General features: G+C 42.6%; 1 protein-coding gene across 1 annotated transcript; it reads left to right on the forward strand.

Moving 5' to 3' along the window:
• Window positions 1–7: 7 nt before the first annotated feature.
• ARL5B (ARF like GTPase 5B) lies at window positions 8–22,982 on the forward strand. The gene is made up of 6 exons (XM_090047250.1): window positions 8–197; window positions 7,634–7,694; window positions 10,383–10,530; window positions 14,086–14,169; window positions 15,884–16,035; window positions 18,832–22,982. The coding sequence occupies exons 1-6, from the start codon at window positions 152–154 to the stop codon at window positions 18,878–18,880; spliced, it is 540 nt and encodes a 179-aa protein (XP_089903376.1). The 5' UTR covers window positions 8–151; the 3' UTR covers window positions 18,881–22,982.
• The last annotated feature ends 3,524 nt before the right edge of the window (window positions 22,983–26,506 follow it).

Genomic DNA, 26,506 nt, shown 5'->3' on the forward strand with positions numbered 1-26,506 from the left:
ACGCACCGCCCGGAGGGCGCTGGGCGGGGGTGGGGCTTGGGTCCGGGTCCGGGTCCGGGTCCGCCCGGCGGCTCAAGCCGCTGACCCCGCGCGCCCTGGGGCTGGGGCTGGGGCCAGAGCACGGTATCGTCTGGTCCGGGCCCGCCCAGGGATGGGCCTGATCTTCGCCAAGCTGTGGAGCTTCTTCTGCAACCAGGGTGAGCGCGGGGGTTCGCGGCCGCGCTTGCCCGGCGGCTCTTGTCCCGTCCGCCGTGTCCAGGCTGGGCTCAGCCCGGCCGAGATCGAGCCGCCGCCCCGTGCAGCCCAGGGACAGGGGAGGCGCTGAGGCTGGGTCGGGCCGGGCCAAGTAGCCTCCCTTGCGGCCCCGCGGTGGAGCCCAGGAGCCACCGCCCGCTGGGCCGGGGCAGCTCGGTCTCCCCCGCGTCTCCGGGCGCGGGTTCCGCTGGGCAGGTCCGCGGGACTCCGCTAGCGGTTCCTTGGCGGGCCGGGACCACGGGTGCGACCCTGGTGCGGGTCTGCCCCTCTCCCTGGTGCTCGCCCATTGCCCACTTCGAGTGGTCCGGGTTGCAACCGCGTCTGTCCTGCTCCAGAGCCTCCTGCTGACATGAGGGCTGCACTTCTCCCAGCGCTTTGTTAGGAAATCCCAGAGCCCCCTGGGCCTCCTGGCCAGCCTCCATCCCCCATCCCAGCTCTGGCCAAGCTGGTCATCTGCAAGGCCAGGGAGGAGGCTGTGGCTGGGAGGAACCTGAGCAAGGTTTGGGCTGCCTTCTTCTTGCTTCTCCACTCATGGGTCCAAGCAGTCTCACTGGTCTGGTCACATCCACAGGCTCCCTGCACTTAGGGGGCAGTGGGCTCTGGCAAGTGTGCTTTGCTCTGTCCCTTGTTACTAACCTATGACCTCACTCCCCTTCCTGTTTTCTCTTTATTTGTTCCCCCAGAACCAGTTGACACGTCCCCAGTGGCCTCCCTTATGAAGGGAGGCTCACAGTATTCTGTGATGGGCCAGAGCCCATGGTTAGGGCCCTACCAAATTCACAGCTGCGCTGTGGCTCCTTTAATCTTGCAGGTTCCCCTGTATGTCCCTCTGCCACTGATTACTGGAGGGGCTGTATTTGCTGCTCTCTTCTGACTGTCAGGGAAGTGAAAACCATGGTTTTAAACATGGTGACTCTTTTTGCCTCCCTACTGTTCAGCAGTAAGCAAGCAGCAGGCCCGTTGGCCAGTGAGCGGTAGGAGGCAAAAATGACACCATATTTAAAACTACAGTTTTTGCCTCCCTAACCATCAGGAGCAAGCTGCAAATAGAGCCCCTCCACCAGTCATCAGTGGGGAGGAGGAGCTGCAGTGCACCCCACTTCTGCCATTCATTCGGGCCCTACTCATGTTCCTTTAGCACATCAGATAGGCCAGTGTCATGCAGAAGCAGTGAGTGGATGCTGATAGGGAGAATAAGCCAGGGTTTTTTTCACTATTCCTCTCTCACTTGCAGCCTCCAGCATTTACGGTCTTCTAGTAAGTTCTGATTCAGAGGCTGTATCCCTAACTCCTGTGATCTAGCATCAATAGATACAGATGCTACTGTAACTAGTCAATAGGTAGTAGTGTCCCTTTCATCCAAGAACTTGTCCAGTCCCTTTATTTGATTCTACCGAAACTGTTAGCTTCTACAACATCTGGTGGCAATGAGTTCCACACTTTAGTTACAGACTATGTGAAAAATAACTTTCTTTTTAAATTCTTTTTCTAAAGCTTACCAATCTGTGTTTGTCTTCACCTGTGCTGTGCTTATCACTACCCACCTGCAGCACTAGGATCTTTGAGGAGAGTGTCACTGGTTTCTCAGTGTTTCATGAGAACAGAGAACCCTCTTAGGAGTTGCTTGTTGTAAGGCAACTTCCTTCCTTTAACAGCCCCACTGGCAGAAGTTCCTTTTGGCCAGCTCTTACATGTGGCTTTGACCCAACATAGCCTCAGTTTTGAGCATTGATAGAAGCGGTCAGATCCATAGTGAAGCTCTTCTTGAATGTGGCCTGTCTGGTCTTGATACAGGATGGTTGTTCACAGAGATGCTGAGGGGCAAGCATAGTGGACATGGGGCATAAAGGAAGCATGCCAGAGAGCTTTGGAAGATATGCAAATGTAGTGACTGTCCTCCTATTTCCTATACCATGGATGGCTGTCGTACCATCTTGTAGATGTGGACCAGTTGCTCCAGAACTTCCTCATGAAGAAACTGACCTGTGGAAAGATCTTTTCCTTAACCCCCTTGGACTTGATAACGCATAATTGGGAGAGTCTGTCATAGTATGAAGGATATTATAAGCAGCACATACAGTAGGAGCAAGGCATTTCATATGGTCATGAAGTCCCCAGCCAGTATACAAAGCTGCAGCAAACAGCTGTGAGAGTCTGTTGTGGTGCTCTGGTCTTTTGCTGCAGGGTGTTGTTTCTCCAATCAACTGTATGGGCCCCTGATGGGCTCCAACTTAGTGCAGTGCCCTTTGAAGTAATAAAAGCAATAAATTGCTGAGCAGCTCCTTAATTCTGAAGCAAGCTGGTGGTTGACCACCCAAATATGAATGATTTAGATTTTACTTCTACAGGAAAGCCTCCTGAATATGTTTTGTTTTATTTGTGCTTTAGTTTTCCATATTGTGCTTATTGTCCTCCAAATTGTACTTGTGCACTTCAAATCTGATACATGGTAATATGATGCATTCTGCTTTCTTTTGCTAACTACAGAAAAACAAGGGATTACTCATTTTAAATTACTTCTGTGATGGATGTGAGCACAAATAGTATCCCTGATTTTCCTTGCCTCTTTGTTAAGGAGTTCACTCATTTCTAGTTTTATAGAGACTGCAAGAGACTACAGTTATATGTACAGTATTTGGAATATTGTCATGCAAACAGTTGTGGAAGCAGTACTGTCTGGCCTTTGATGTTTCATATGTGAACATTTTACTTTCATGCTGCCAGTGTAGGCTGCCCTTTGCAGCCTGGCCCCAGCCACTGGCTTTAGGCCTTCATTCCCTGGCCTAGCAAGTTACCTGCACTGAACCTCACTGGAGCAAGCGTAAGTACAGATGTAGCAGAGGGGATGGATGCTCCATACCATCGATTTCTCTTGAGACCAAATTAGACTTCTTTGCAGTCTGGATCCAGCCAATAGACCGTAGGTTGCCGACCCCTGTCTTGGAGTGTAATTGAATGTACACAGTCTTGTGTTGTCTGGACATGGCTAATAAGCCATGACAGGAGAGGAATGGAAAGATCTGCCAAAATCACCGTGAGTGCCCATACATTACTGATAAACTTAAAATTTATTATGGAACCAAGGTCTTTTCCCAAGAGAATGCTGTTTTTGCTACAGCAGAGCCATGCAAGCTCTTGCTTATGCTTGCTTTGAGGCATCTTTGAACAGATCTCTCCTTTCTCTACAGTAGCCCAGCTTCAATGTGGAGGATGGATATTGATCCACAGCTGGGGCCAGCCTCTAGCGTGGTGGTTAGAGCATTCTCTGGGGAACTGAGAACTATAAGCTTAAACCTTCCCAGTCTAGAAGCCAGGAATGTTGCTTAGTAAGTACTCTGATCACTAGGGCACTATATAAAGAAATGGTATCAAACTGCCTAGATCTGGATTGCAGGACCTCTTCTTGGGCCAAGTCTGTGGGGCCAGCAGGAACTACAGTGGGGCTAGGGCAGTGGTTGTCAAACTCTTTTCATTTGTGGATCCCTAAAAAATGTCAAATGGAGGTGTGGACACCTTTGAATTGTAAGTGTGGTTATTGGCATACTTTTGATTGATCATAGTCATCTTTTGCAGACCCCTTAGATGTAGTCTGCAGCCCCCCTCCCCCCACGGGGTCTGCAGACCATAGGCTGAAAACCACCGGTCTAGGGTCAGGCTACAGGGTGAGTCTGGGATTGGACAACAGTGGTTCTGTCTACTGCAGGTCCAGGGACCCTGAATGCTGCAACAGGACACACTGTACACGACTTCTGGTAGCCACCAAACTACAGGTGGGCCAGATGGAATGGCTCAGCAGGCTGGATGCTTGACACCCCTGATACACCTGAGTACTATGTCTTTCTGTGGGTGCTATTTGTATTGAGCTTAATGGTTCCAATTTTTGTGAGGTATGTTCAGAGCATACTTATAAGTAGGGACTTTGATAGAACAGGGGATACCTAATTTGTGAATCACAGACACAGTGAGGCAGGCATCTAAATGCTCAGCTCTGAAGCCAAACACAGTGGCTGCCCTTCTTTGGCATTTAGCATTATTGGTGGGAAACCTGGGTACTTCCAGACCCTTAGTCATCTAAATAGCTAGGTAGAGTTGCTGACTTTCTTTAGATGCCTGGAGGAGTGTTTGAAAATTACTCATTTGGACTTGGCATGTAAATAAATGCTTTGTTGATCGTGTCCGTTAGGAAGTTGGATGAGATGTTGCCTTTTCAATTAACCTAACTGACTACAAGTCCTGCTGCAAAACAAACTTATCCAATGTTTACCAATAATAGGGAAATATCTGCAAGGATATTGTTAATAGGGCACTGAAGTAAATGCTGTCGTATAGCTGGAGACAACCGTAGCACGGTGTTGGGCCCGGGGCAAGTCAGTCTTTGCGGGGCCTGGATGCGGTGGTGGGCGAAGCAGCGTGGCAGCAGCGAGCAGCCAGATGCAAAGCCAACCCAGGCCTGCAGGGCCCGGGGCAGTTGTCCCAATTCGCCCCTTGCCAAGCACAGCCCTGCTTATAGCTGTTGGAGTTATGCCCCCGCCCCCACCCCCCAAAAAAGAAGCCATATGAAAGGGATGACATGAAATCAATGTTTAGTCATTGAAACAATCAGTGATTTGTCTTAGCAATGTAATCCCCCAATAAGACCTTTGCCAAAAACAATGGCCACCAAATCCATCGATGACTCCACAATGAGACAGTTTCCATCTAGTGTAGACAGCACTGACTGTAAATTGACTTCTGGTAACTTTTAACACATGTAAGTATTGTCCCTCCTGCCCCAAAGGGGACATACAATTTATAGGCCAAATAACAGCTTTTTTTAATTTTTGTTTTGTTAAACTCTAATCTGTGAACAGGCCATGCTGGTGCATTAGAAAAGCAACATCTTTGATCTTTTGTAATATTTTCTGAGATGCATGCAACCGTGTAATCATAATTGGAATCAATCTAGCAGTGGCTATCTTGGGGGCAGCCATGGTGCTAGAGCACTTGCCTGGATAGAGGAGAAGAGCATGCCAGTCCCTCTCATGGATTGCACTCCAGGGAGCCCCAGATATTCATTAATGGTGAATTCTTTGGGCATCTTATGAGAAAATCCCTCCCCAGTTCTATCAAAACTTCTTTCAAAATACTAAACCTATGATGAGCAGGACTATTGGGCAGAGGCTCTAGTTTCTCCTCCTCTATGGAGCTCCACCTTTTGAGCTTAATACTAAAAAGATTTTTTAAGAATTTTTTCCAGGGCATTCAGTAGAACTACTGAGAAGCTGTTGGGATATTGCTACAGCTAGCAATTCAGTAATTGTAATCATATCCTAAGAGTCCTTGGGTCCTTTGTTGCAGCTTTTGGACTCAGACTCTGTGCTGAGCCTTAGTCCTGTGAATGCCCAGTTCAGCAAGCTGGCCCAAAATCCCATACATCATATGCATATTACTGCAGCAGACACCATCCAAATATCCCCCAAGTTGAGTGTACTTGTCTGGCCAGCTGGCTGCCCGTTGAGAGCATGTACATGGGTGGGTAGAGTCACTGTTAACTGACAGTCTGAAGCTGGTGGGTATTGTGCTTATCTGGAGCAGTCCCTGAGGAAATTGAATGGTTAAATACGATTTAATGTCTGGAAGCTGGATGGTACCTTAATGTAAAAGGGGGCAGGCATTCAAATGGACCAGAAGATGTAGCCTGGCACACTCCAGGTATGAGTTTGCCAGGGTCTCTCTTAGCCTGCATAAAGTGCAGGTGTGAGCAGGATCTGTTAATCACACCACCCCTGTGCCTATCCTGAAAGCTCCATGCAGGAGCTGTCAGCCTGTATCCCCAGTGAGTCACAGGACTAAGGTGGAGTACATACTGGCCCAGCAGGGCTTCTTGTCCTGAGAAAATGTGTTGGTATACTACCTGGTTTAAACGTACTGCCTTGGGACCACGCACCACCACCATGACCCATCCACCACCACCCAGAGAGTGATGGTGGACGGGCCATACTCGACCTGGCGGGATGTGAATAGTGGGGTCCCCCAGGGCTCGGTCCTGGGGCCTACACTGTTCAACATCTTCATCAGCAACTTGGACGAGGGGGTGGAAAACACATTGTCCAAGTTTGCCAATGACACCAAGATGTGGGGAGAAGTAGGCATGCTTGAAGGGGGAGAGAGGCTGCAATTAGATTTAGACAGATTGCAGAAGTGGGCAGATGGGAAAAGGATGGGGTTCAGTGTAGACAGATGCAGGGTGCTGCACCTGTGGAGAAGGTATCTACAGCATACATACAAGCTGGGGAGCTCCCCTCTTGTGAGCACAGAGACAGAAAGGGATCTTGGAGTCATTATTGACTCCAAGATGAACATGAGCTGCCAATGCTAGACTGCAGCTAGCAAAGCCAACCGCACCTTGTGCATCCAAAGATGCATCTCAAGCTAGTCCATAGAGGTGATACTCCCCTTCTATGCGACATTGGTCAGGCCACAATTGGAGTACTGCATCCAGTTCTGGGCACTGCACTTTAAGAAGGATGTGGCCTGCCTGGAGAGGGTTCAGAGGAGGGCCACCTGCTTGGTTGGAGGGCAACAGGGCAGGTCCTATGTGGGGAGGCTGAGGGACCTGAACCTGTTCAGCCTCAGCAAGTGGAGGTTATGGGGGATTTGGTGGCTGCCTACAAACTCGTTAGGGGAGATCAGCAGCAAATAGGAAGGGCCCTATTCCCCCCAGCAGCACCTGGGGTGACAAGGAACAATGGCCAGAAGCTTCAGGAGAATAGGTTCAGGTTAGAGATTAGGAGGCACTATTTCACTGTTAGGCTAGAATCTGGAACCAACTTCCTAGGGAAGTGGTCCTTGCTCTTACCTTGGGTAAATTCAAAAAGAATTTGGACGAACACTTGTCTGGGGTCGTGTGATCCCAGCATATGCTCCGGCCAGTGGTGGGGGGTTAGACTAGATGATCTGTTCAGGTCCCTTCTGACACCAAACTACTATGAAACAAGGCTGTGCAGTTTTTTGGTGTGCGCACACAACTGAACTTAACATTAACATTGCTCCTTAAGTATATAGTGCTGTCAGCACTGGTATTAGCAACCCTGAAACTAGCTATCTTCCCCTTGTTTTCAAAGCTTCTAATAGTCGGTTTGGGGGCTGCTCTATTAGAAGCCCTGAAAATGAGAGCTAGTAAGTTTAGAGCTGCTGTATTAACAAGAGCGTGAAAATTAAGGGGAGATAGTAACCATGAAATTGTATAGCTCCCCTAATTTTCAAGGCTACGAAGAGCAGCCCTTTGACAGCTGCTTCCTCTTTACTCTTTCTGCTGCTGTTAAAGGCAGTATTAGTTCAGGAAATGTGGCTAATGGTTGATTATTGATAGCTATTGCCTCTCTCATTTCTTGTGCAGAACACAAAGTAATAATCGTGGGACTTGACAATGCTGGAAAAACTACCATTCTTTACCAGTTGTAAGTATATGAACTATTCAACTTTTGTTAGATGAACTATTGTACTTTGTTTATGTTGAATATATTGTGTTTTACAAGGCATTTGTAATTTTGCTTGAAAGAGCTTGAAAATGCTGGGGAACCTAGAACATGGGCTCAGTCATCATGTAATAGTTACATGTATGTTAAACAGTAGACACAGAAACTGAGAAGATTTGAGTTGCATGTTAATTAAGCACTCCTAAGAATTAGAAGTGTGAATGAATAATTCTGCTATTGAGACCTTTGGTAACTGATGAGAGGTAAAATTGCCTTGGTGGCCAGCAGCAAAAGCATCACAAAAACTGTTTTGCCATGTGCATAAATGCGCATGGGAATTTTAGTCCATTTATGAAATCCACGCATAGGTAATGATTATTTTCAAAGGAAAGGCTTCGGTATCCCTCCTCAACCACAGGTCAGGCACTGGTGAATCTAACAGTTCCTTCACAGTAATATTGGACTTACATTGTACCTCCATAGTTTTACAAAAATGCCTCTGATCTTGCTGTAGTTGATATCAAAACAAAATAAAACAATCTGCTGTCTTTTACACCTAGGGATGCACAAAAGAAATCAACAAATACTTACAAGACTATTACCATGAGAGTAATGGTCCACAAGTAAATTTGAAGATGGTGAAGAATATCTTCCTTCAGTGTACATTTCCCAGACAAAAGATCTCTCTATTCTAGTCTTGTTTTAAAGGTGATGCTGCAGAAGTATTTTCAGTAAAGGATACAAAAAGTTCAGAATCTAGTCTGAAATTGGTTAAGTGTGATATGTTACAGAACCTGAACATTGTGTTTTTAGATAGTTTTACCTGGTCCAAAAGTGTCATTTTATTATTGGATTGTTACAACTCTTTTGTTTTGAAATTAATATGTTTATGGGTCTATTAATTTAAGTGAAGCTTCACTCTAAAGCTACAAAAGCCAGTGGCACTTTGTATTTTAGACATTTATATTTGTGCTTAATTGTTTACATCTATAATACCTGCTTCTACAGAGAGTACTTCACTGATTTTTATCACATAAAATACATTTATGTGATGTCTTTTATTGGACCAGTTATATAGTTGGGAAAGCTGTTGAACTTGTCCAACAGTTCTCCAAACTATACAGTTGGTCCAATAAAAGATATCATAAAAAGGCCTTTCCTCTCAACTGTTTTTGGACCATCATGGCTACAATGCAGCTGCCATCCAAACCTGCTATGAACCCAAGTACATTTTTTCGAAGTTAAAAGCTAGGATATACAAGGTCTGTTTGAAAAGTATTGAGACTGAATGCATATTTTGGTATAAGGTATTGGGTGGGGGATGTGGCTTTGCTGAACATTTCTGGGCATGTTGGGATGACTCTGGACAGGTCTGCAGCTCATGGCCTTTCCCCAGTTTTCTGTGGCCAGCGTAAGATTGAAGTAAGATTGTTTGTGTCTGGGGTCCCCTTCCATTATATCATTGTGTCCAGAACAACACATGTGCATTAAATTTTGTATGAAAATTGGGGAAAACAGCAAGTGAAATATTTAAGTTACTTAGTGTCATCACCAAATGCTATTTTGAGCCATGCCAGAGTTTTTGAATGGTATCGTCAGCGTAAAGAAGGACAATCATCGAACGAAAATGATGAGCGTGCCAAACACCCTTAAACATAACAAATGATGAAATGTGGCAGCGGTTCACAGTTTGGTTAAAAAAGATAGGTGGTTGACTGTCAGAGAGAGAGCAGAAGAAGTTGGAATTTCCATTGGTTCATGTCACTCAATTATAACCAGTGATTTGGGAATGAAATGACCAGAAAAACGACCAAAAAAGTGGGTGTCTGACTCTTGGATGCTTCACCATGACAACGTGCCTGCCCACTCAGCACAGCTTGTGAAGCAATTTTTAGCCAAATTTTAGCCAAACGTATCCCACGACTGATACATATTTATCTGATGTGGTCCCATGCAACTTCTTTCTCTTCCCTCAACTAAAAATCTTGAAAGGAAGAAGATTTTGTGATGTGGAAAACATGAAACAAAATACAACTGGAACCGCTTTTAGCGATTCCACAAATTATGTATCAGAGGTGCTTCCAACAATGGCAGAAACGTTGGGAGAAGTGTGTGGCTGAAGAAGGAACATACTTTAAAAGAGATTAAGCCAAAACCCCTGTAAATAATTTTTTTTGTTTCCAACAGCATTAGTCTCGATACTGTTTGAACAGCCCTCAGAGAGAGAGAGAAAGATTATAGTTTTTAACTTCAAATAGGTAGATAGACATATCATAGCTTTTAACTTTAGACTCTCTCTCTCTGTGTCTGTGTGCTTGTGTGTAAAATTTCTTAGCTTTTAACTTTTGACAAATTATAATTTTATAGTTTACAGGTTTGTAAGGTTTGGATGGTGGCTGTGTTGTAGTTGTGATGGTCCAAATAGTTGAAAGGAAAGGCCTTTTTATAAAACACGCTCGTGCACAAGCACACACATTTGCGAGATTTATTTTTTCTACAAAAATTGAGGTGAATTAATCTTTTCCAGAAGCTATTTTGTCATTGTTTTTAAAAGTACTAAAATGGTTTGTCTTTAATATGACAAGACTTTCAATTTAAAGAACTGATGCATCAGAAAGTGCTCAAGTTTTTGTTGAAAGCTCCTCTAAAATGTTACATTATTTTCCTTAGCTTAATGAATGAAGTGGTCCATACCTCTCCAACAATAGGAAGCAATGTTGAAGAAATAGTAGTAAAAAACACCCATTTTCTAATGTGGGACATTGGAGGACAAGAGTCATTACGCTCATCATGGAATACTTATTACTCAAATACAGAGGTATGTTATACTGCTTCCAAACTACAATTAAGTTGTTTTTTTTAATTAAGTCCTGGTAGCTTGGGTTGAAATTATATGTGTTGGAGAGAGTATGGTCTTGTGCCAAAAATTAGCTGGTGTTTATGGAGAAAATGTGCAGATCATTGCCCATTTTAAGAAAGTGCAGCTGTGCCACAGTGCACGGACAGTTAGCGAAGTTAAACATGTGGCAAGGTATTGTAAGTAAGTGCAGAAGCTTCTGTCTCTAGAAGGGCCACCACAGTGCATTCTTTTGTTTTAAGTTGAGCTAGAACCCTTTTCCAAGTACATGTTGAACATAGCTTATGGTAAAGATGACAATATATAGTAGAAGGCTTCCAGTTGTAATGGGAAGCAGTTAATGGGTAGCAAGAAAAAGTTTGTAAGGGCTGCTTTTTTTGTAAAAGACCCACATAGAGAAGATTCAGACTGATGTCCGCAGATACTAATTCATTTATCAAACAGGTTTACATGTTACACTGATTTTGTGATCGTTTTAAGCCAGTCTCAAGCCTTGATTTATGGGTTGTTTTTTTTAATGTTTGGAGTTGTCAGTACTGTGATTTGTCATTTGTTCTTCAGAATAAATTTAAAAAGAATGTTCTGTAGTGCATGGTCACTATCACAGAAGCTGACTTTTGCTACTGAAAGTGTCATGTTCTAGTCATGTCTAATAGTCACAGTATTCAAAAATTAACCAGAGGTGATGGATGAAATATACCAACTAAAGGAAGATACAAACCTGGGTATGAAAAGAGGGCAAGGATGCCTCCACTAGCTAGATCTGGCATAGCACTGTTGTGAATTGAGCTAACTTCACCTTCCCATAGTTCTAGGAACAGAGAGGTTACTGAGATTTCTGCCACAGCTTCTTGTAGCTGCTCAAAAAAGTGTTTTTAAATACACTAATCCTTCCTGGCCTTTCCCACAAATAATCAGTGAAGATCACTGCCCTTTTAACGTCATAATTTAACATTTTAAATAGCTTGATTTTAATTGTTGTTAGTTCATTGCCTACAGAAACTAAATAGAGATTTGTTACCTTTAAGGTGAAGTGATTTGGAGAAATAAGCATAGGTTTGACAGCTGACTGACAGTTTTCTTCTGTGTCACCAACTTGCTATGTTGATTTATCTTTATCTGTAAGCAGAAGTAGTCTACGATGCTGAATATGCTATACAACTCATGCACACATATTGTGCAAGCTAGATCTGTCTTGTGGGCCGCAGGTTTGATATTGCTGGTTTAGAGATCCCAGTCAGTACTAGGGCTAAGGACGGACATTCACAAAGCCGGAGCCTGAGTTGATTCAATTTTTGCAGGTTAGTCTAACTTGCAAAGATTGAACTGACTTGTAAGAGCAGAGACATTCACATTTAATACTGGAAATGCAGAGACATGCTAGCAGTGGTTCAGGCTAGAAGCCAGGAGGTACTAGAGCAGCAATCCCTTCCCTTTGCAGCAACTGCAAGGCTGGAGGGAAGCTGACCTGGAGGGGCATGGCCAGGCCCTGACAGGCCACCAAGTATGATTGTAGAGCAGTTTAAACCCCCACCCTGGCCTGTAAGGATCCCAGCCATGCTGTGCCTGGAGGGGTAGGGTGGAAGCAGCCCTTACCAGGCTTGTCCCCAAGACCAGCCATTGGCCAGGGCAGTACCTCATGAAGGGGAGCAAGGGGTAGTGATTAAACTCCATGTCTCTGGCCACGGGACCCCAGTCAGGGTTTGCTCGGTTTTCCTTCCTGCACTTGCTCTGGAGGCCTGGCTAGAGCCGGCCAGCATGCCCTTCTATCCACTGAGGGCTGGAGCTGCAGCTGGGGCTGAGCCCAGCTGACCTGCGGGTGTTACTGAGGGTGGAGGCAGAGGGGCAGCCTGGGCTAAAGCCGCAGGGCTGCGTAGCCAGATTGCTCCCAGCTCCATGTCCAAGCTGGGCTGGGCTGTCATGGAGCCCCAGCAGGCTGGGTAGGACCCCGCAGGCCTGCCCATGGGGTCAGGGCCCTTCCCAGCCTGCTGCAGCTGCATGACAGCCCAGCCCAGCAGCACAAACTGGGGCTGCCTAGGGAGTGGGCTTCCTGGGCCAGCTCGGAGGTGCTGGAGGGCCCCAAGCCCAGCAACCACCACTGCATCCCCTGCCCTGTTCAGCACCCAGGGCTGCAGCTGCACAACCAGCAGCTGGGGGGGGAGGAGGGGGACTGTTCTGCCCCACTCACCTCTAGCAGCCACTGCCACCACTGCACCACACTGCTCTGGGAGGGGAAGAGGGGGTGGAAGCTTCAGTCCTGCGGCTTCTGCCTAGTGCATGGCACTCCGGCTCCAGCTCCCGGACACATTGGAAGGCAGAAGGCACCTGGGGGCTGCAGCCAGAGCTCCATGCACAGGGGCTGAAGGTTCCCCCCTTCCACCTCCCAGAGTGGTGCAGCAGTAGCAGGAATGGCTGCTGGAGGCGAGGGGAGTAGCTGCTGGAGCGGTGCAGCAGCAGAGAGTAGCTTTTGGAGGCGAGGGGAATCTGGCTCGACTTGGCCTGGCAGGGCTGTTTTTTTCTTCTCGCCTCCAGGTATGGATCCTGGTCCTGTCACCACACAGCGCCACTTGGAGTAGGGGAGTTTCCTTTAGCCCAGCCGCTTCAGTCCAGCTCAGGTTGAAGCAGCTAGGCTGAAGGAACCTTCCCCCACCCCCCACATTCATGTTGCTGTGCCGCTGTGGGCAGGGGGGTGGATGGTGCTTCTGCCCAGCACATGGAGCTCTGGCTGCAGCCCCCAGATGCTTTCCAAGACATCTGGGAGCTGGAGCTGGAGCTCCACTCACTGGGTAGAAACCACAGAGCTGAAGCTTAGTCTCCCTCGTCCTCCCTCCCAAGCAGTGGAGGACAGCTTTGTCCTTGCATAGGGTATGGGATGCAGCGGTGACTGCTGGGCTCAGGTTTCTGATCACTTAAACCAGTTTATGTGCATCTTCTGTCCCTAGCCTAGAAATCCATGATCATAAGTGCTGCAAAAATATGTGGCTGTGGTCCCCAACATATACCATTTTTTATCATGTAAGGAAAGGAATTCCAAGTTCTGCTAATGGCAGGTAAAAGTGAATTCCTAAAATGGGAATCTTACTCTAGTCTCATAGAAGAAAAATATAGTAAACCACTAGTTTGTAAAATTGTAATACTTTTACATGAGACAATGCTGGAAGTTTGCCAGTGACAAATAGCTGAAATCATGCAGTTTGGAATTTGAATATCCTTATGGAAGATTGCAAGTAACTTAGCCCTGCAATAACACCAGTCTTGGGACTAAAACTGTAATTGTAGTTCAGCAGTTTTTGTGTGAAGAATATTTATATGTGAAATGCCTGTGGATAAGGTACCTTGTGTTTAGATTAAGAGATTCTGTTCAGTTTGTGGATTTGGGTAGTCTGGTTCTGTTGTGCGTAGAAGAGCTCTTGCTTACCAACACTTCTCTGGCAGGTTTATTTTTAGTTTGGCCTACAAAGAAACATACTTATTTTAAGATCATCTGAGTTAAGCTTTTACTCTTCTTTTCTCTAGTTCATCATTCTTGTTATTGACAGCATTGACAGAGAACGGCTTTCTATCACAAAAGAAGAACTTTACAGAATGTTGGCCCATGAGGTATGTTGGAATCCCAGGTTTTTAATGTATGTGACGTGTAAACTTACTTTGGTGTTAGCATCCAAATAAGCATGCTTAATTTCTTCACTAAAACATGTACTTTTTACAAGTAACCAGAGAAATTGATGAAAACATTGCAACTATCTGGACAGGATAAGTTGAAAAATATAAACTCTGTGATCAAAGACATCCGTAAGGCACATTTTATTGTAGGAATATAGCATTTTCCTCTATAAAGACTCCCTAGAATATAAACATGCTTTACATTTTTTTTTGGTTTTTTGTGGGTGTGTGGGTGTGGCATTCTTTTTTCTCTTTTTGTTAACTTTTTAAGGAGATCAATTTTAGCATATACAGGAAACCCTTGCTATTCACAATTTCAAATATTCATGAATGCTGAACCCACATTTTAAATGCACTTTATAAACTTACAGAAGCTCCTCAGGAGCTCCGCACTTGCTGCCGCCGAGCTCCATGCTTGCTCCCACTGGGCTCCCACTGCTGGAGCTGTGCCTGCCCCCGCTGCTGGGGGCACTGCATTCAAGAATGCAGTGCCTTATTCGTGGATTTCACCATTCGCAGGGGATAAAAGAATGTATCAGAAGTAAAGGGGTTTAATGCAGTACCAATAATCCATTTTAAAAGTTAATCTGCAATAATTTTCCTAACTTTTTACTTGGGGGGGAAAAAAGTGTACCTTGTAATGAACTGAGCCAGTTCTTAAGGTCAGTTTTGCTCTAATGTCAAGTAAGTAGTTTGCCGAGCAGATGGCAAGAAGTCTCATTTTTTCCCCTCATGCACATGTGCAACATTCCTTCATAACTTCAGCATGCCTAGCATTGCTAACATGTATGCATGTAGTCTTAATATGATTTGGTCTTCTGATTAATATTCAAATACCACTTGCCCATAGGTAAGGGCTGTTTATGAGATTGTGTATTTGTAGCATTAGCACCTCCAGGTTTTTTGGGGAGGGAGTGTTTCTCACCTCCCTTCTTAAAGTACCCAGATGCAGCAACTGCCATAACTATTAAAATATTTGTGATTTTGTATTCACCTTCTTAAAGTTAACCTAATAATTTCATCTTTATAAATTTTATTTTGATCTCCTCCTCACTTCTACCCTTCAAATTGTTTCAGTCATTGTATGGAACTTCTGTTTGTTTCAACAACAGTCTGTTCATCTGTAACTGCTAAAACATTGGTAATTGGAGCTTCTGTTAAGAGAGAAGATGTAAATCTTGTAGGATATCATAAGCTTTTGTTAAATTATGATGCAAAGATTCTTTTCCTGTGAAATGAACTTCTCATTTTTGTATTTGAGAGAATTTTTGGAATTGAAAATGAATGCAGTGAAATGATGGCTTGTCACAGCTTCCATTCTGACATCTCCTTTATTTCAGAATGTTCATTCACTAGTAATCCAGTATACTGAGCTGCGTCAAACCATATTTTTTACTTGTCAATTCTTTATTAGGAGTCACATGACACTTCATCCCCTCCAAAAAGGGGGCAGGGGGCAGGATTTGGTCTTCCAATGTAATTCATTTTATGATGTTAATAAGCTGCTCAAAATTAAATGTTACAGTATAATTTTAATGTAAAATTACTTTAATGCAATTGCCTGGAAAATATAGCTGCCACTATAACCATTTTGTTTTTTATCATAACATTAGCATCATAAATGCTATAAATATTTCTATGTTGCTTGCAGGATTTGCGAAAGGCTTCAGTTCTTATCTTTGCAAATAAGCAAGACATGAAAGGTTGTATGACAGCAGCTGAAATATCTAAATACCTCACCCTTAGCTCCATAAAGGATCATCCATGGCACATACAGTCCTGCTGTGCTCTTACAGGAGAAGGGTAGGTATCCAGGAATGTTTGTTTGGTTCCATCCACTTGCAGTATATGCAATACTGATGACAGAAGCTTGCTCACCAGTAGTCTGAGTTTCCAGAAGAAAATTTGCTTGTAGTGTCTTGCAATGTTGTGTTTCTCCTCTGGAACCCTCCAGCACCTTGGATGAAACATCCTGGTTTGCTTCATATGCAGGCCTGTTTCCTCTCTGCTTGCTGTCACCCTTTCAAGATTTACCTGCCTAAATTCTCTGTAAACTTGGTCATCTTTTGATTTGAATGTAGAATAAAGAATCTAATCCTAAATGGGAGCGTGGCCTTTAGCGTAACCGTAAGGGCCACTAGTAAAACACACTTTTTCTTGGGTAAAGCCATTACATGTTCTGATATTTCTAGAAATCTCCAGTAGATTCTCATCCTTTTTGTTTTTCTTTTAATGTACTGTCTTACCATACTTCTTGATTATTTTTTTTTTAAATATACAGCCAAACACGGTAAAGTACAATGCAGTGTAGCTACATAATGCACAAGTTCATTTTGTTTTGGAAGGGAAAAATTTAACACTCATGTTGGTGTCTCTTACTCGCTTTGACCTTTGTTTAGCTGAAGCACCCTGGGGTACCCAGAGATCCTTGCAAGGGTGCCATGCAATATTAGCATTGTTAAATATGCAAATATAATTTAGAAGATAAACCCAGAGGTTTCAAAGAGGAATCCATAGTGTTAAAGACATGCTGAGCTGTTGTGGTGTTTCTCAGTTCTTTGCAGCAGAAGAATTGCTTTATTATTTTTTCTGTGTTTAAAAATCAAGTGAAACCTAAGAGCTGGCATTTTCAGAGTATGCCTTGAATCTGTCAAGGTCTGCCTTGAGCATAAAAAGCTGGAAGATATTCTTTCTTCTAACAGAATTTGTTCTTGAGCTTCTCTTTCAAATCCAGTTACTCAATTTTAAGAGCTTATTTAAGAATTTAGTGTGTTTCATGTGTGTAGTAGCAGAAGAAAATTCTGTAGAAAGGTTCTTAGAACACGAAAAATATCAGATATAATTGATCATTTAGAAAAAAAATCACATATTTTGGAATGTGAAGTTAACCTTTTCTATTGCATGATATATTTTATAATACATGTCCTGTGAAGTGGCATCCTGTACCTTGATTCCTTTTTTTTTTATGATTACCTTTCTTAAACATGATGATATTTTTTCCTTTCTATTTCCAGTAGTTGTCATAGACTTTTGCAAAGGCACTGAAATTTGCCTCAGTTATCAGTTTGTATAAACATATGGTAAATGTGTTTATTTAAAATAATACATAATAAACAAACATGTAAACAAATATATTGCTTTGCCTGGATATAAAGTAATTTTTCAATGACCAGGTGAGATTTTTGTCGTCTTTTTTTGACATTCCAGATTTCTCTTTGAAATCTCTGGGTTTATGTTTGCACACTTACGAATGCTAACAGAAGGTGGCATGACCCTCTGGTTGAGCATCGTTAGTATATTGGTTAAAACATCTGTTTAGTGCATCGTGGCTGACAACTTTACAGTGTCAGCCAGATATGAATTAATTATATGGGTTATGAACAGGGATCCTGGTTTTTTCTGTTTAAAAATTGTAAATTATCTGATTCAGAACCCCCAAATCTGTGATTAAAATGAAATGCCACTATATATATGTATAATTATCTGTTGAACACAATGGTTTATTGGTATATTCACAACTTTAAAGCAATTAGGAAGCTTACCAATCGTTGATAAAATATATTCTAAATACCTATAGATGTTGGCATTTGATTTGGGGTTCTTAATCATGGAATATCAGAGCTCCCCCTGCCTGCTTTGCTCACCAGGACGTGGGTCCAGCTCCAGCTGTCCCACCCCCACCACTGCTTTGTGGTGCTGAGCAGCCCTGATATGCCAGTGCCTTGCCCATGCAATTTGCCCCTCACTCTTGACCCCCAGCCCTGCCAGAGGGGGCCCCCAGCTGCCAAGGGTATGGGGTCAGGGACCTGGGTCTGCAGCCCCATGTCCCCCTGCAGCAGTGCCTGAGCTGCAGCTACTGCCCACAGGAGATGGTGACTGCTGCAGCAGAGCAGAGTGCGGAACCCAGCTCCTTCACCCCCATGGGCCAGAGTGGAGACCATGGTGGGGGGTTGAGGGGAGGTGGATGTGGGCTGGCTGCTCTGGGCTCGGGGCTCCATGCCATGCCCTCTCCTGGGGTCCCTTAGAACCCAGCGGGTGGGACCCGGCACAGCAAGGCAGAGCAGGACCGGACTGGGAAGCTCGGTGCTGCCGCCAGGAGTCCCGCGCTGCCATGGTGAGGTGCTGCCATGGCAAGACACCACCTCCCTGTCAGCAGCAAGGGGCACAACTGATCTTAAAATGAGAGAAACTGGTTTTTACCATGTTTTTCTGTGGCCAACAGAAAACCTGAATCCCTAGTTAAGATGTAGCATTTGAAAAATTATGTTTGCAGTATAGCATGGTGAAAAGCTATTGGCCTTGTCAAATGGAAAAAACTCAAGTAAGAATTTATCTTGAATTTTGTTTCCCTGGAAAAAAATAAATATATAAGATACATGTTTTAACTCGGAAATAATGTCCAGCTGCAGTCAACAGCACGCCAGATATATCCAGATGATTAGCGCAAGTACAGTTTTAAAAGAATTTTTGTACTTGGAATTAATGATGAAACATGATTCTCTTTTGGAAAGATGTCTTGCACAGAAGTAAATGTTTAAGATTTATAAGGTTTTGGAGTACAGTAGTAGTAGCATAATAACATCTCTCATTGCTTTTCAGGTTATGTCAGGGTCTGGAATGGATGACCTCCCGTACTGGAGTCAGATAACTTTTTTTGACAAAAGACTGCTTTATTTATTTTGTGAACATGTACATTTTTCTGGTACTTTTAGCTGGGAAGGCAGCAACCAGGTTTAATTTATAACGGAAATCTCCAAGCAGCACTTGAATCAAGTGCAGCTGAACTGAAACACAAAGTATTTTCTTAATATTTTTAAATGTGCCAATTCACAACTGGATGAACACGTGAATCTGCATTTCAGCATCAAAATTCTTCTGATTTGTTATTTTTCAATGATCAACTTTTAAATCAGTTTTGCCACTGATAATGTTTCATACTTGCCCTTTGTAATTATGTAAACAATTCTTGTAACTTACTAACAGGCTCAAAGGTGGTTTATCAGTGTAAAAATTAGTGAGTAGATGGGTCTTATCCTAGCATAGTTTTTAATGATCTCAAATGATAGTCCAATTGATGATGGTGATAAGACCATCTCAAAACATAGTGCTGGATGTAGGATTTTGAAGAGTGAATACAGGCTCTGTAGCATTGGAGGTTACATGGATGATTTGGGGATATTTTTTATATGTATAACTTCTTCCTTAAAAAAAATTCTTGCCATTTACTTTATTTCCATTTTTCTAATAATTTTTCTAATAAATATTTCTAAATAGTGGGGGGTTTTTAACCTGAAAACAGCTTTTCAGGGTAGATAAAAATTGGTAAAAATAATTTTAATGTATTTTATTTTAATTGAATTTTTATTCAAATAAAGTTTTCTGTTTAAAAAAATGTTTAAATTTAAAATCACATCAGCCTCTAAGGCCTAAGCTTATCATAATCTATTAAAATTATTTAAATAATTTGCACTAAAAAGCCCTCTTCAATTTTTTAAGCAATTAAAAGGTCACGCTTTACTTGTATACAGAATTGGGGTAAAAATCTATGCATTCAGGTCAAATCAAGCTTTATAAGTATAATGTTTCATACCTTTATTTTTCATCTTTGCAGTGGAGAGTGCTTATATTTACATTTTTTCCAATGTATTTTCTGTTTCTGTTGTGTCAAAAAGATTTATTTGCCTTAATTTTGTTTCAATTTAGCTAGAATTTTACCCCCGTTTGATTAATTAAAAATTCCAGTGTTTTGTGGGGGAGGGGATAGAATGGAAAGCGATGGGATGAGGTAGGACAGGACGGGACAGGACTTCCACCCCAGACAAAACAAAACAGATTCTTCTTTCAGGTAATGAATACAACTCAAGTCAGAAAAAGGATTGTGTTATCTAACTTGAAAGATGTAGAGTTAAGTTTTTATATATATATATAGGAACCTGAAGATGAAAATAACTGCCCAACTTTTTTAGGCACTTCTGAAAATTTCCCTAGGTAGCTGACTCCCACTGAAATCCATTTTCAGTGGTAATTAGGTACCTAATATGCCTAAGGGCAGTAGAATTTTTCAGAAGTTCCTATTTCACTTTTGGACACCTAAATACCACTAAAAATCTTGCCTAAAGTAACTAGAAAGAATCTATGAATTCATTAACAGTTAATGTTTTCTTTTTAATAAATTAGTTTTAACTGCCTAGCATGTTTTAGTAATCTTTTTTTCTCTCTCGTGAATCTAGCAGGCTTTAAGGGGATTTTTGTTTTGATTAATAAAGCTTTTTTGTACATCTTTAATTTATGATTTAAGGAGTTTTTCATCTGAATATAATTTAATCAGTCATTCACCATTCCTTAGCAAATGTTAAAACTAAGAATCTGAATAAGTGTATATTACGCTATAGAATTAGTTTGTTTTAAAAAATGTGTAGATGATTTGTAACTTTCTGGTTAGTCAAAGGAGCCAAGCTGGTGTGAAAGCTATATTTGGTTGCCAGTCAACATGTTAATGGCTGCACCAACCAATGCACATCACCTTTCTTTAGGAGGAAAAATCCTTTAAAAAAAAATTTAAAAAAAAGCAAAACAAAATTACTCCTACCCAAGTTCCAAGGGAAGTAGTGCTGGCTCCTACCCTGGGGATCTTTAAGAAGAGGCTTGATGACTACCTGGCTGAACTCATTTGAGTTCAGTCTTTTCTCCCGCCCAGGCGGGGGGTCGGACTTGAAGATCTACAAGGTCCCTTCCAACCCGATTTCTATGATTACAGTCCTGTATTTAAATAAAGGTTTCGTGCTTGGTGATATGATAATGATGATGAAGAATAATGAATTAAAACTAGGGTTCAAATAAAGTTTGGTTAATTGACTAGTCAAGTATCGATCAAAAATTGTTTAAAAAACCTTGCCAATAGGTCCAAATAATAAAGAGAAAAAGCACAAATTTTCCATTAATAAATGTGTCAAAAATCACATTTCTGTCAAGAAAAGTACAAAAAAGTAGTTTTTTGTAAAAATACTATAATCTTTGGTGAAAAAATATGCAGTCAATTGACAATACAGTAGAATCTCTGTTATCTGGTACTTCACCAACCGGAATACTGTATTAACTGGAATATTGTTGCTGCGCTGCACCAAAAGCGGCAGGATGCACATGGCACCGCATCACATCTCTTTGCTTCCCACTGCACTACTCAAAGCGGTGGGACGCACATAGCGCTGTGCTGTTTTGCTTCCTGCTGTGTGCAGGGGCAGGAAACTTGCATGCAGCCGCTGCCGTCACCCACCACCCTGCACTGATACCTCTTTGCATGCAGCTGCCACCACCCCCTTCCCCCCCTCTTACCCCTTGCCATGTCTGGCTGGAAACCCTGTGCCTCAGGTAACTTGCGCTTTTATCTTACTGGCACCTTCCCATTCCCCACTCTTGCCAGATAACAGGGATTTTATGTATTTGGCTGGTCAGTTGACTGGCTTGCCAATCCTAATTAAAACTAGTGATTTAAATTAAACTGATTTTTAAATCAATCCACCTGGCAGCTTTGTAAATTATAGTAAAACTAGAGTGAATATATTCACTAGGGTGGAATATCTCTGAACAGTACTGAGTGGTGGCACTCTTTTAACAATGTAAATTCAAAGGAGGGAAAAACATAGTACAACCCCAGTATATTTTTCACAAAATTAATAAACTGACCACTACATATAATCAGACCCTGTCTACATATAACTTTAAATAGAAGAAAATAGACTTTGTAGAAGACTTGGAATGAAATATAAAAATGAAGAGTTTTGTTTGTTTGTTTTTAAAAACAGACTTTTTACCACTTCCATAAAATAACTGTTCCGGTAGAAAACACGGAAGTAGAAAGCTTTCTTGACAAAAGGTATGTTGTAAAATTGGCAACTCTGCTGCTGCATTTTCTAGAACGATTTTCATTTTGCCTTTATGATATGCCTTTGCACCCTCAAAATGTTTAGAAATGAAGAGCTTGGTCTGGCAAAAATGCACACATAGGGCTTCACTACCCAAGTGGTCCATTAAACCTTTTTAATTCAATTGCAATCTCTTTTGATATGGTGCTCTAGAACACTGTAGCTGTTTTCAATTCATGCTGTTTATAATGCTAATATTTTGTAAATTCAGTTCACTTGTTTGTGGTTACTGTATTGGTGTTAATGTTTTACAGTTTAAAAATACTTGTTATGTATTATCTATAAAATGTTCTTAATCACCCTTTCAATGGAGTACAGAATTACAAATATTTTAGGAAAGAATATGAGCTACATTAATACTTCTTATTTTAGCTAAAATGGATTATCTGTGTAAAGTACAGTATTTTATAACAGAATACATTGGGTGCATGCTATAATATTTACTTTTCCCAGAGTGAAATGCATTATTTAACAAATAACTGCTCTGATTTTTCAGAGATGCATTAATGCTGCTTTGTTACCAGCAGGTGTAAATGTGTTCATGTAAAATGCATGTGCACAATAATAGGTCTGAAATCAGCTCCATGTTTAAAATTAAACTGTACGACTTCTAAGTTTTTACATGATATGTAAATTGAAACTAATCTGGTAACACTTGCTTAACGCACTGGCCTCCATTCTGAGTGTTTCCAAGCTTTTTACTACATAGCAGTTCTTATTCAATCTATCCCCTAATATTGTTTTAAATTGTCCACCATTAAAACTGTTTCTCTTAAATATTGCAAGAATAAATAATCTGTATCAGAAAAATAAAATGACATAAATACTCCTCTTCCACAGTTATCGTTTATACCCAATTCATTTAGTAATAAATGATGAACGTAGAGGCAGCAAGGGAAAACATTTAGCCTCTCACTGCCCTGTTACCTCTGGCCTCTCTCTCCCTCCTCACTGCCCCCCCCCCACCTCATGGAAAAACATTCACTACTTCCATGCCATTTATCAGACTATGAGAAATTACAGGGGAAGAAAACCTTATTTTCAACTGGGAGATGGAATGGCTTCATTTCCTCCCACCTTAATTCACATAGCGTAGTTTTAGATTTTGCATATTTCCAGGGCCGTTCCTTGGGGAGGGTGGGGGTGCGAACTGGGATGGCCACCCTGGGCCCCATGCTTTGGGGGGCCCCATGGAGTGGGGCAGAACAGCGGTGGCGCAGAGCAGGGGCTCCACGTCCAGCCGCTCACTACCCCTCCCCTGTTGCTGTTGCCACTGCCAATGGTGGTGGCGGCGGCAGCTTCTTCACCTGGGGCCTGTGGGATCAGAGCAGGGGCAGAGCCCTGCATGGGCTGATTTGCCCCGGGCCCTGCACCTGCTCAGGTCAGCTCTGCATACTTCTCATATAATAAAATGTTCATAGGTCATTTTATGTTAAACCATTATTAAACCAACCTGCAACCAAATTATGTAAATTAGTTGCAACACGCTTGTACTTTCACCTACTGGTTCTTTAATTCATATGTTTAGAGGAGGCAGTAGGGAGTCATCTGGCTTTCATATTAGCAGTCTAATATCAGAACTGAACAAACTTTCTTTTTCATTCACTGTAAATGTCTACACCTAGAATAACTGTTCTGTCTTCAAAAGGAAGTTTGAGTACATACAACCTGATGAAGGCCACAGATGTTTTTAAAACATTGTATTACTACTGGCTCCAGAAATCCTTTTGGAGTTCCAGCCCATATACGTCAGAATTTGATATGGAGTCTAATGGCCTGAGCTGGTTGATGAAGATGTGTTGGCACTTAATGAAATTGCATCAAAAAGCCCTACTTACGAAGACTAAATGCAACAAATAACTACTGTCATCCCTTTCGCTTGTTCTGCTTTTTAAGTTTGCTTGATTATTTTTTTTTAAGCCAGCCAGAGGTTAGAGTGCAAAACATAACTTTGGACTTTGGGTAACCAACTATGTGGTATGTTCTTCATTGGAAATGCAATCTAACAACAATTGGCTTGTCAGAGAATTCTGTAGTTCAGGATTCTGTCCAGCTGGCAGCCTGTGGCCCCTAGTTGCCACCTCCCTAACTGCCATGGGGCAAGAGAGAAGCCCAATGTATGCGTTCTTCCTGCATTGCTTGCTCAGCAGAGGGCAAGGGTTGTGTGCCCTTGGTTTATCCCCTGTGGTGGTGAAAGTTACAGAGGAGGACACTGGTGGGGTGGGCCACCCTAGCAGTGCACAGCTAGTGGCGTGCAATCTGGAGGCTGCCGGTAACCATAGGCAACATGTAGAGGGGACCTGAGGGTACTCCCCCCCCCCCCCCCCCCGAGGTTGGCCACCGCTGCTGGCTTCTGCAGGCAGTTACTGCTCACACCTGCTCACTACCAGCATGGCTGGCCTCTGTTCGCTGACACCAATGGATGCGGGCAGTCCCCACTCACCACCTCTGATACTGGTGGCTGCTGGTGGTCCCCGCTCACCACTGTGGTGCCCCCTCCAGTCTCTCCAGGCACCAGTCATCCATGCCTGTAAGTGTCATATGCAGCTTCCGGCCACACCAAAGTTGAACACCCCTGCTCTATTCAGTATCCTCAAGTCTATGCAGGAACACATCATCCTTAGTAGGGTAACTGTTTTTTTTCATATTTGCTGCTGGTCATACAGCAGAATTGGGAGTAAAGAAGAATGTTTGACCCATGGAATGTACTCACTAGTGAAGGAAATCTCACATTCCTCCTGCTATTTTCTTTTTCCCATTAGGATTTCTAATGCCAAGTCTGGGCAAAGAGTACACCCAGGTCTTGGACTCTCCTTGATTTCTTTGCCTCCTTGCTTGCTGGTAGATAACATAAAACTAGCTGTTGTTTGGTTTCTGGCAGCCTCCTTTGAGCCATGTGCATCATCTCTACCACATGTTATTTTGAAATCTTCAGTACAGCACTTCTGCATTCGTCTGGCTGGAAAAATATTTTTTTCCCAAAGGTGATATGCAGAGGAAAGCATTCAAAGGCTTATGTTAACAGCCCCACTACAGTGATATCATTGAGAGTGAATGGTAGATTTCCCCTCTCTTCCCACCTGCCTGTTTTTGGGGGGGTTTTAGTTAGGGAGTTCCATAGTCAACTTAACACAAGTTTAGAGGCAAGTAGTATTGGTGTTCAAAGCACAGGCTCTGCACATTCCAGCCTTGGGTGAGTTCCCTTTAAGCACACAGTGACACTGAAGCAGAATTCTCAACAAATATTGGCAAAAATAAATATGTACAGCAGGTTAACAGTAATAGAGAGAGTAGTTCCCTGTTTGATGTCTAAAAGGTAGTCTAATGGAGAGAGTATGCGAGGGTAATGAAACCGTTAAGCTGTTCAGGTCTAGTACGGGGGCTGTGACTTTGAATTCCTGATGGAAGAGGGTAATTAAGTTTTGGACTGTAGATTGGAGCCATTGCCTATGGTCCTGCTTTATCTCCACCATAGCAACTGCCAGTGCCTAATGTGTTCTGCTCACTCCTTGCCAGTTACAACTTCCTTCTCTGCTCAGCTCTCAATTTATCAACCAGACTTCACTTCGCTTTTGGGATTTCAGCTGTTCCTGCTTCTTCAATATAATATTGGAAAAGTAATCCAACGGCGAAACCCAGGGATAAGCTTGTTTATGGTTTTTATACATGGCCCTCTGTATATGACAAGTTTCAATCTTTCCCTTTATATAGACAGGCTCTTCCAGCTTTTGGTTTTATGGATCTTTCCTATAGGAATGGTAATAAAAAAAACACTTACAAAGAATGTCACTGTAAAATGTAACAAAATTGGCTGGGAGTCTTGAGGGCTGTTGTGAAGGACCTGAAGCAAGTTTTAACTTTTTATCCCAATTGACTCTTAATACGTTTAATGGTCTCCCTTTGAAACCATGCATTTTTATTGCTTTACCCCAAGTCAAAGAGAAAGGGGTAGTATACTAAAAGTTGTCTTTAGTCTACTTGTTGAACATCAAGAAATGTAGGTTAGTCAGGGCTGACTTTAAGGAAGTAGTAAGTCATATATCATCACTAAATCAAAGCAGTGAAATGAAAGTAAGAGTTATGACAGGCCTCGCTCTGAACTTTCTCAGAGGTAGCATTTGCAGCTTTATCTCCTTCTCTCTCTTTCTCCTTGGATACTGAGAGCAAGTTGCTTGATGAAGATGGTTTGGCAATTAATGCAATTGCATTTAAAAGCCCTACTTATGAAGACTAAATGCAACAAATAACTATCATCATCCTTTTCACTTGGTCTGCTTTTTAAGTTTGCTTGACTTTTAGCCAGAAGTTAGAGTGCAGAACATAATTTTGGACTTCAGGTAACCAACTTTATG

This window comes from Crocodylus siamensis, chromosome 5 (assembly GCF_052110815.1).
Source record: "Crocodylus siamensis isolate JL-2025a chromosome 5, ASM5211081v1, whole genome shotgun sequence".
NCBI classification, from domain to species: Eukaryota; Metazoa; Chordata; order Crocodylia; family Crocodylidae; genus Crocodylus; species Crocodylus siamensis.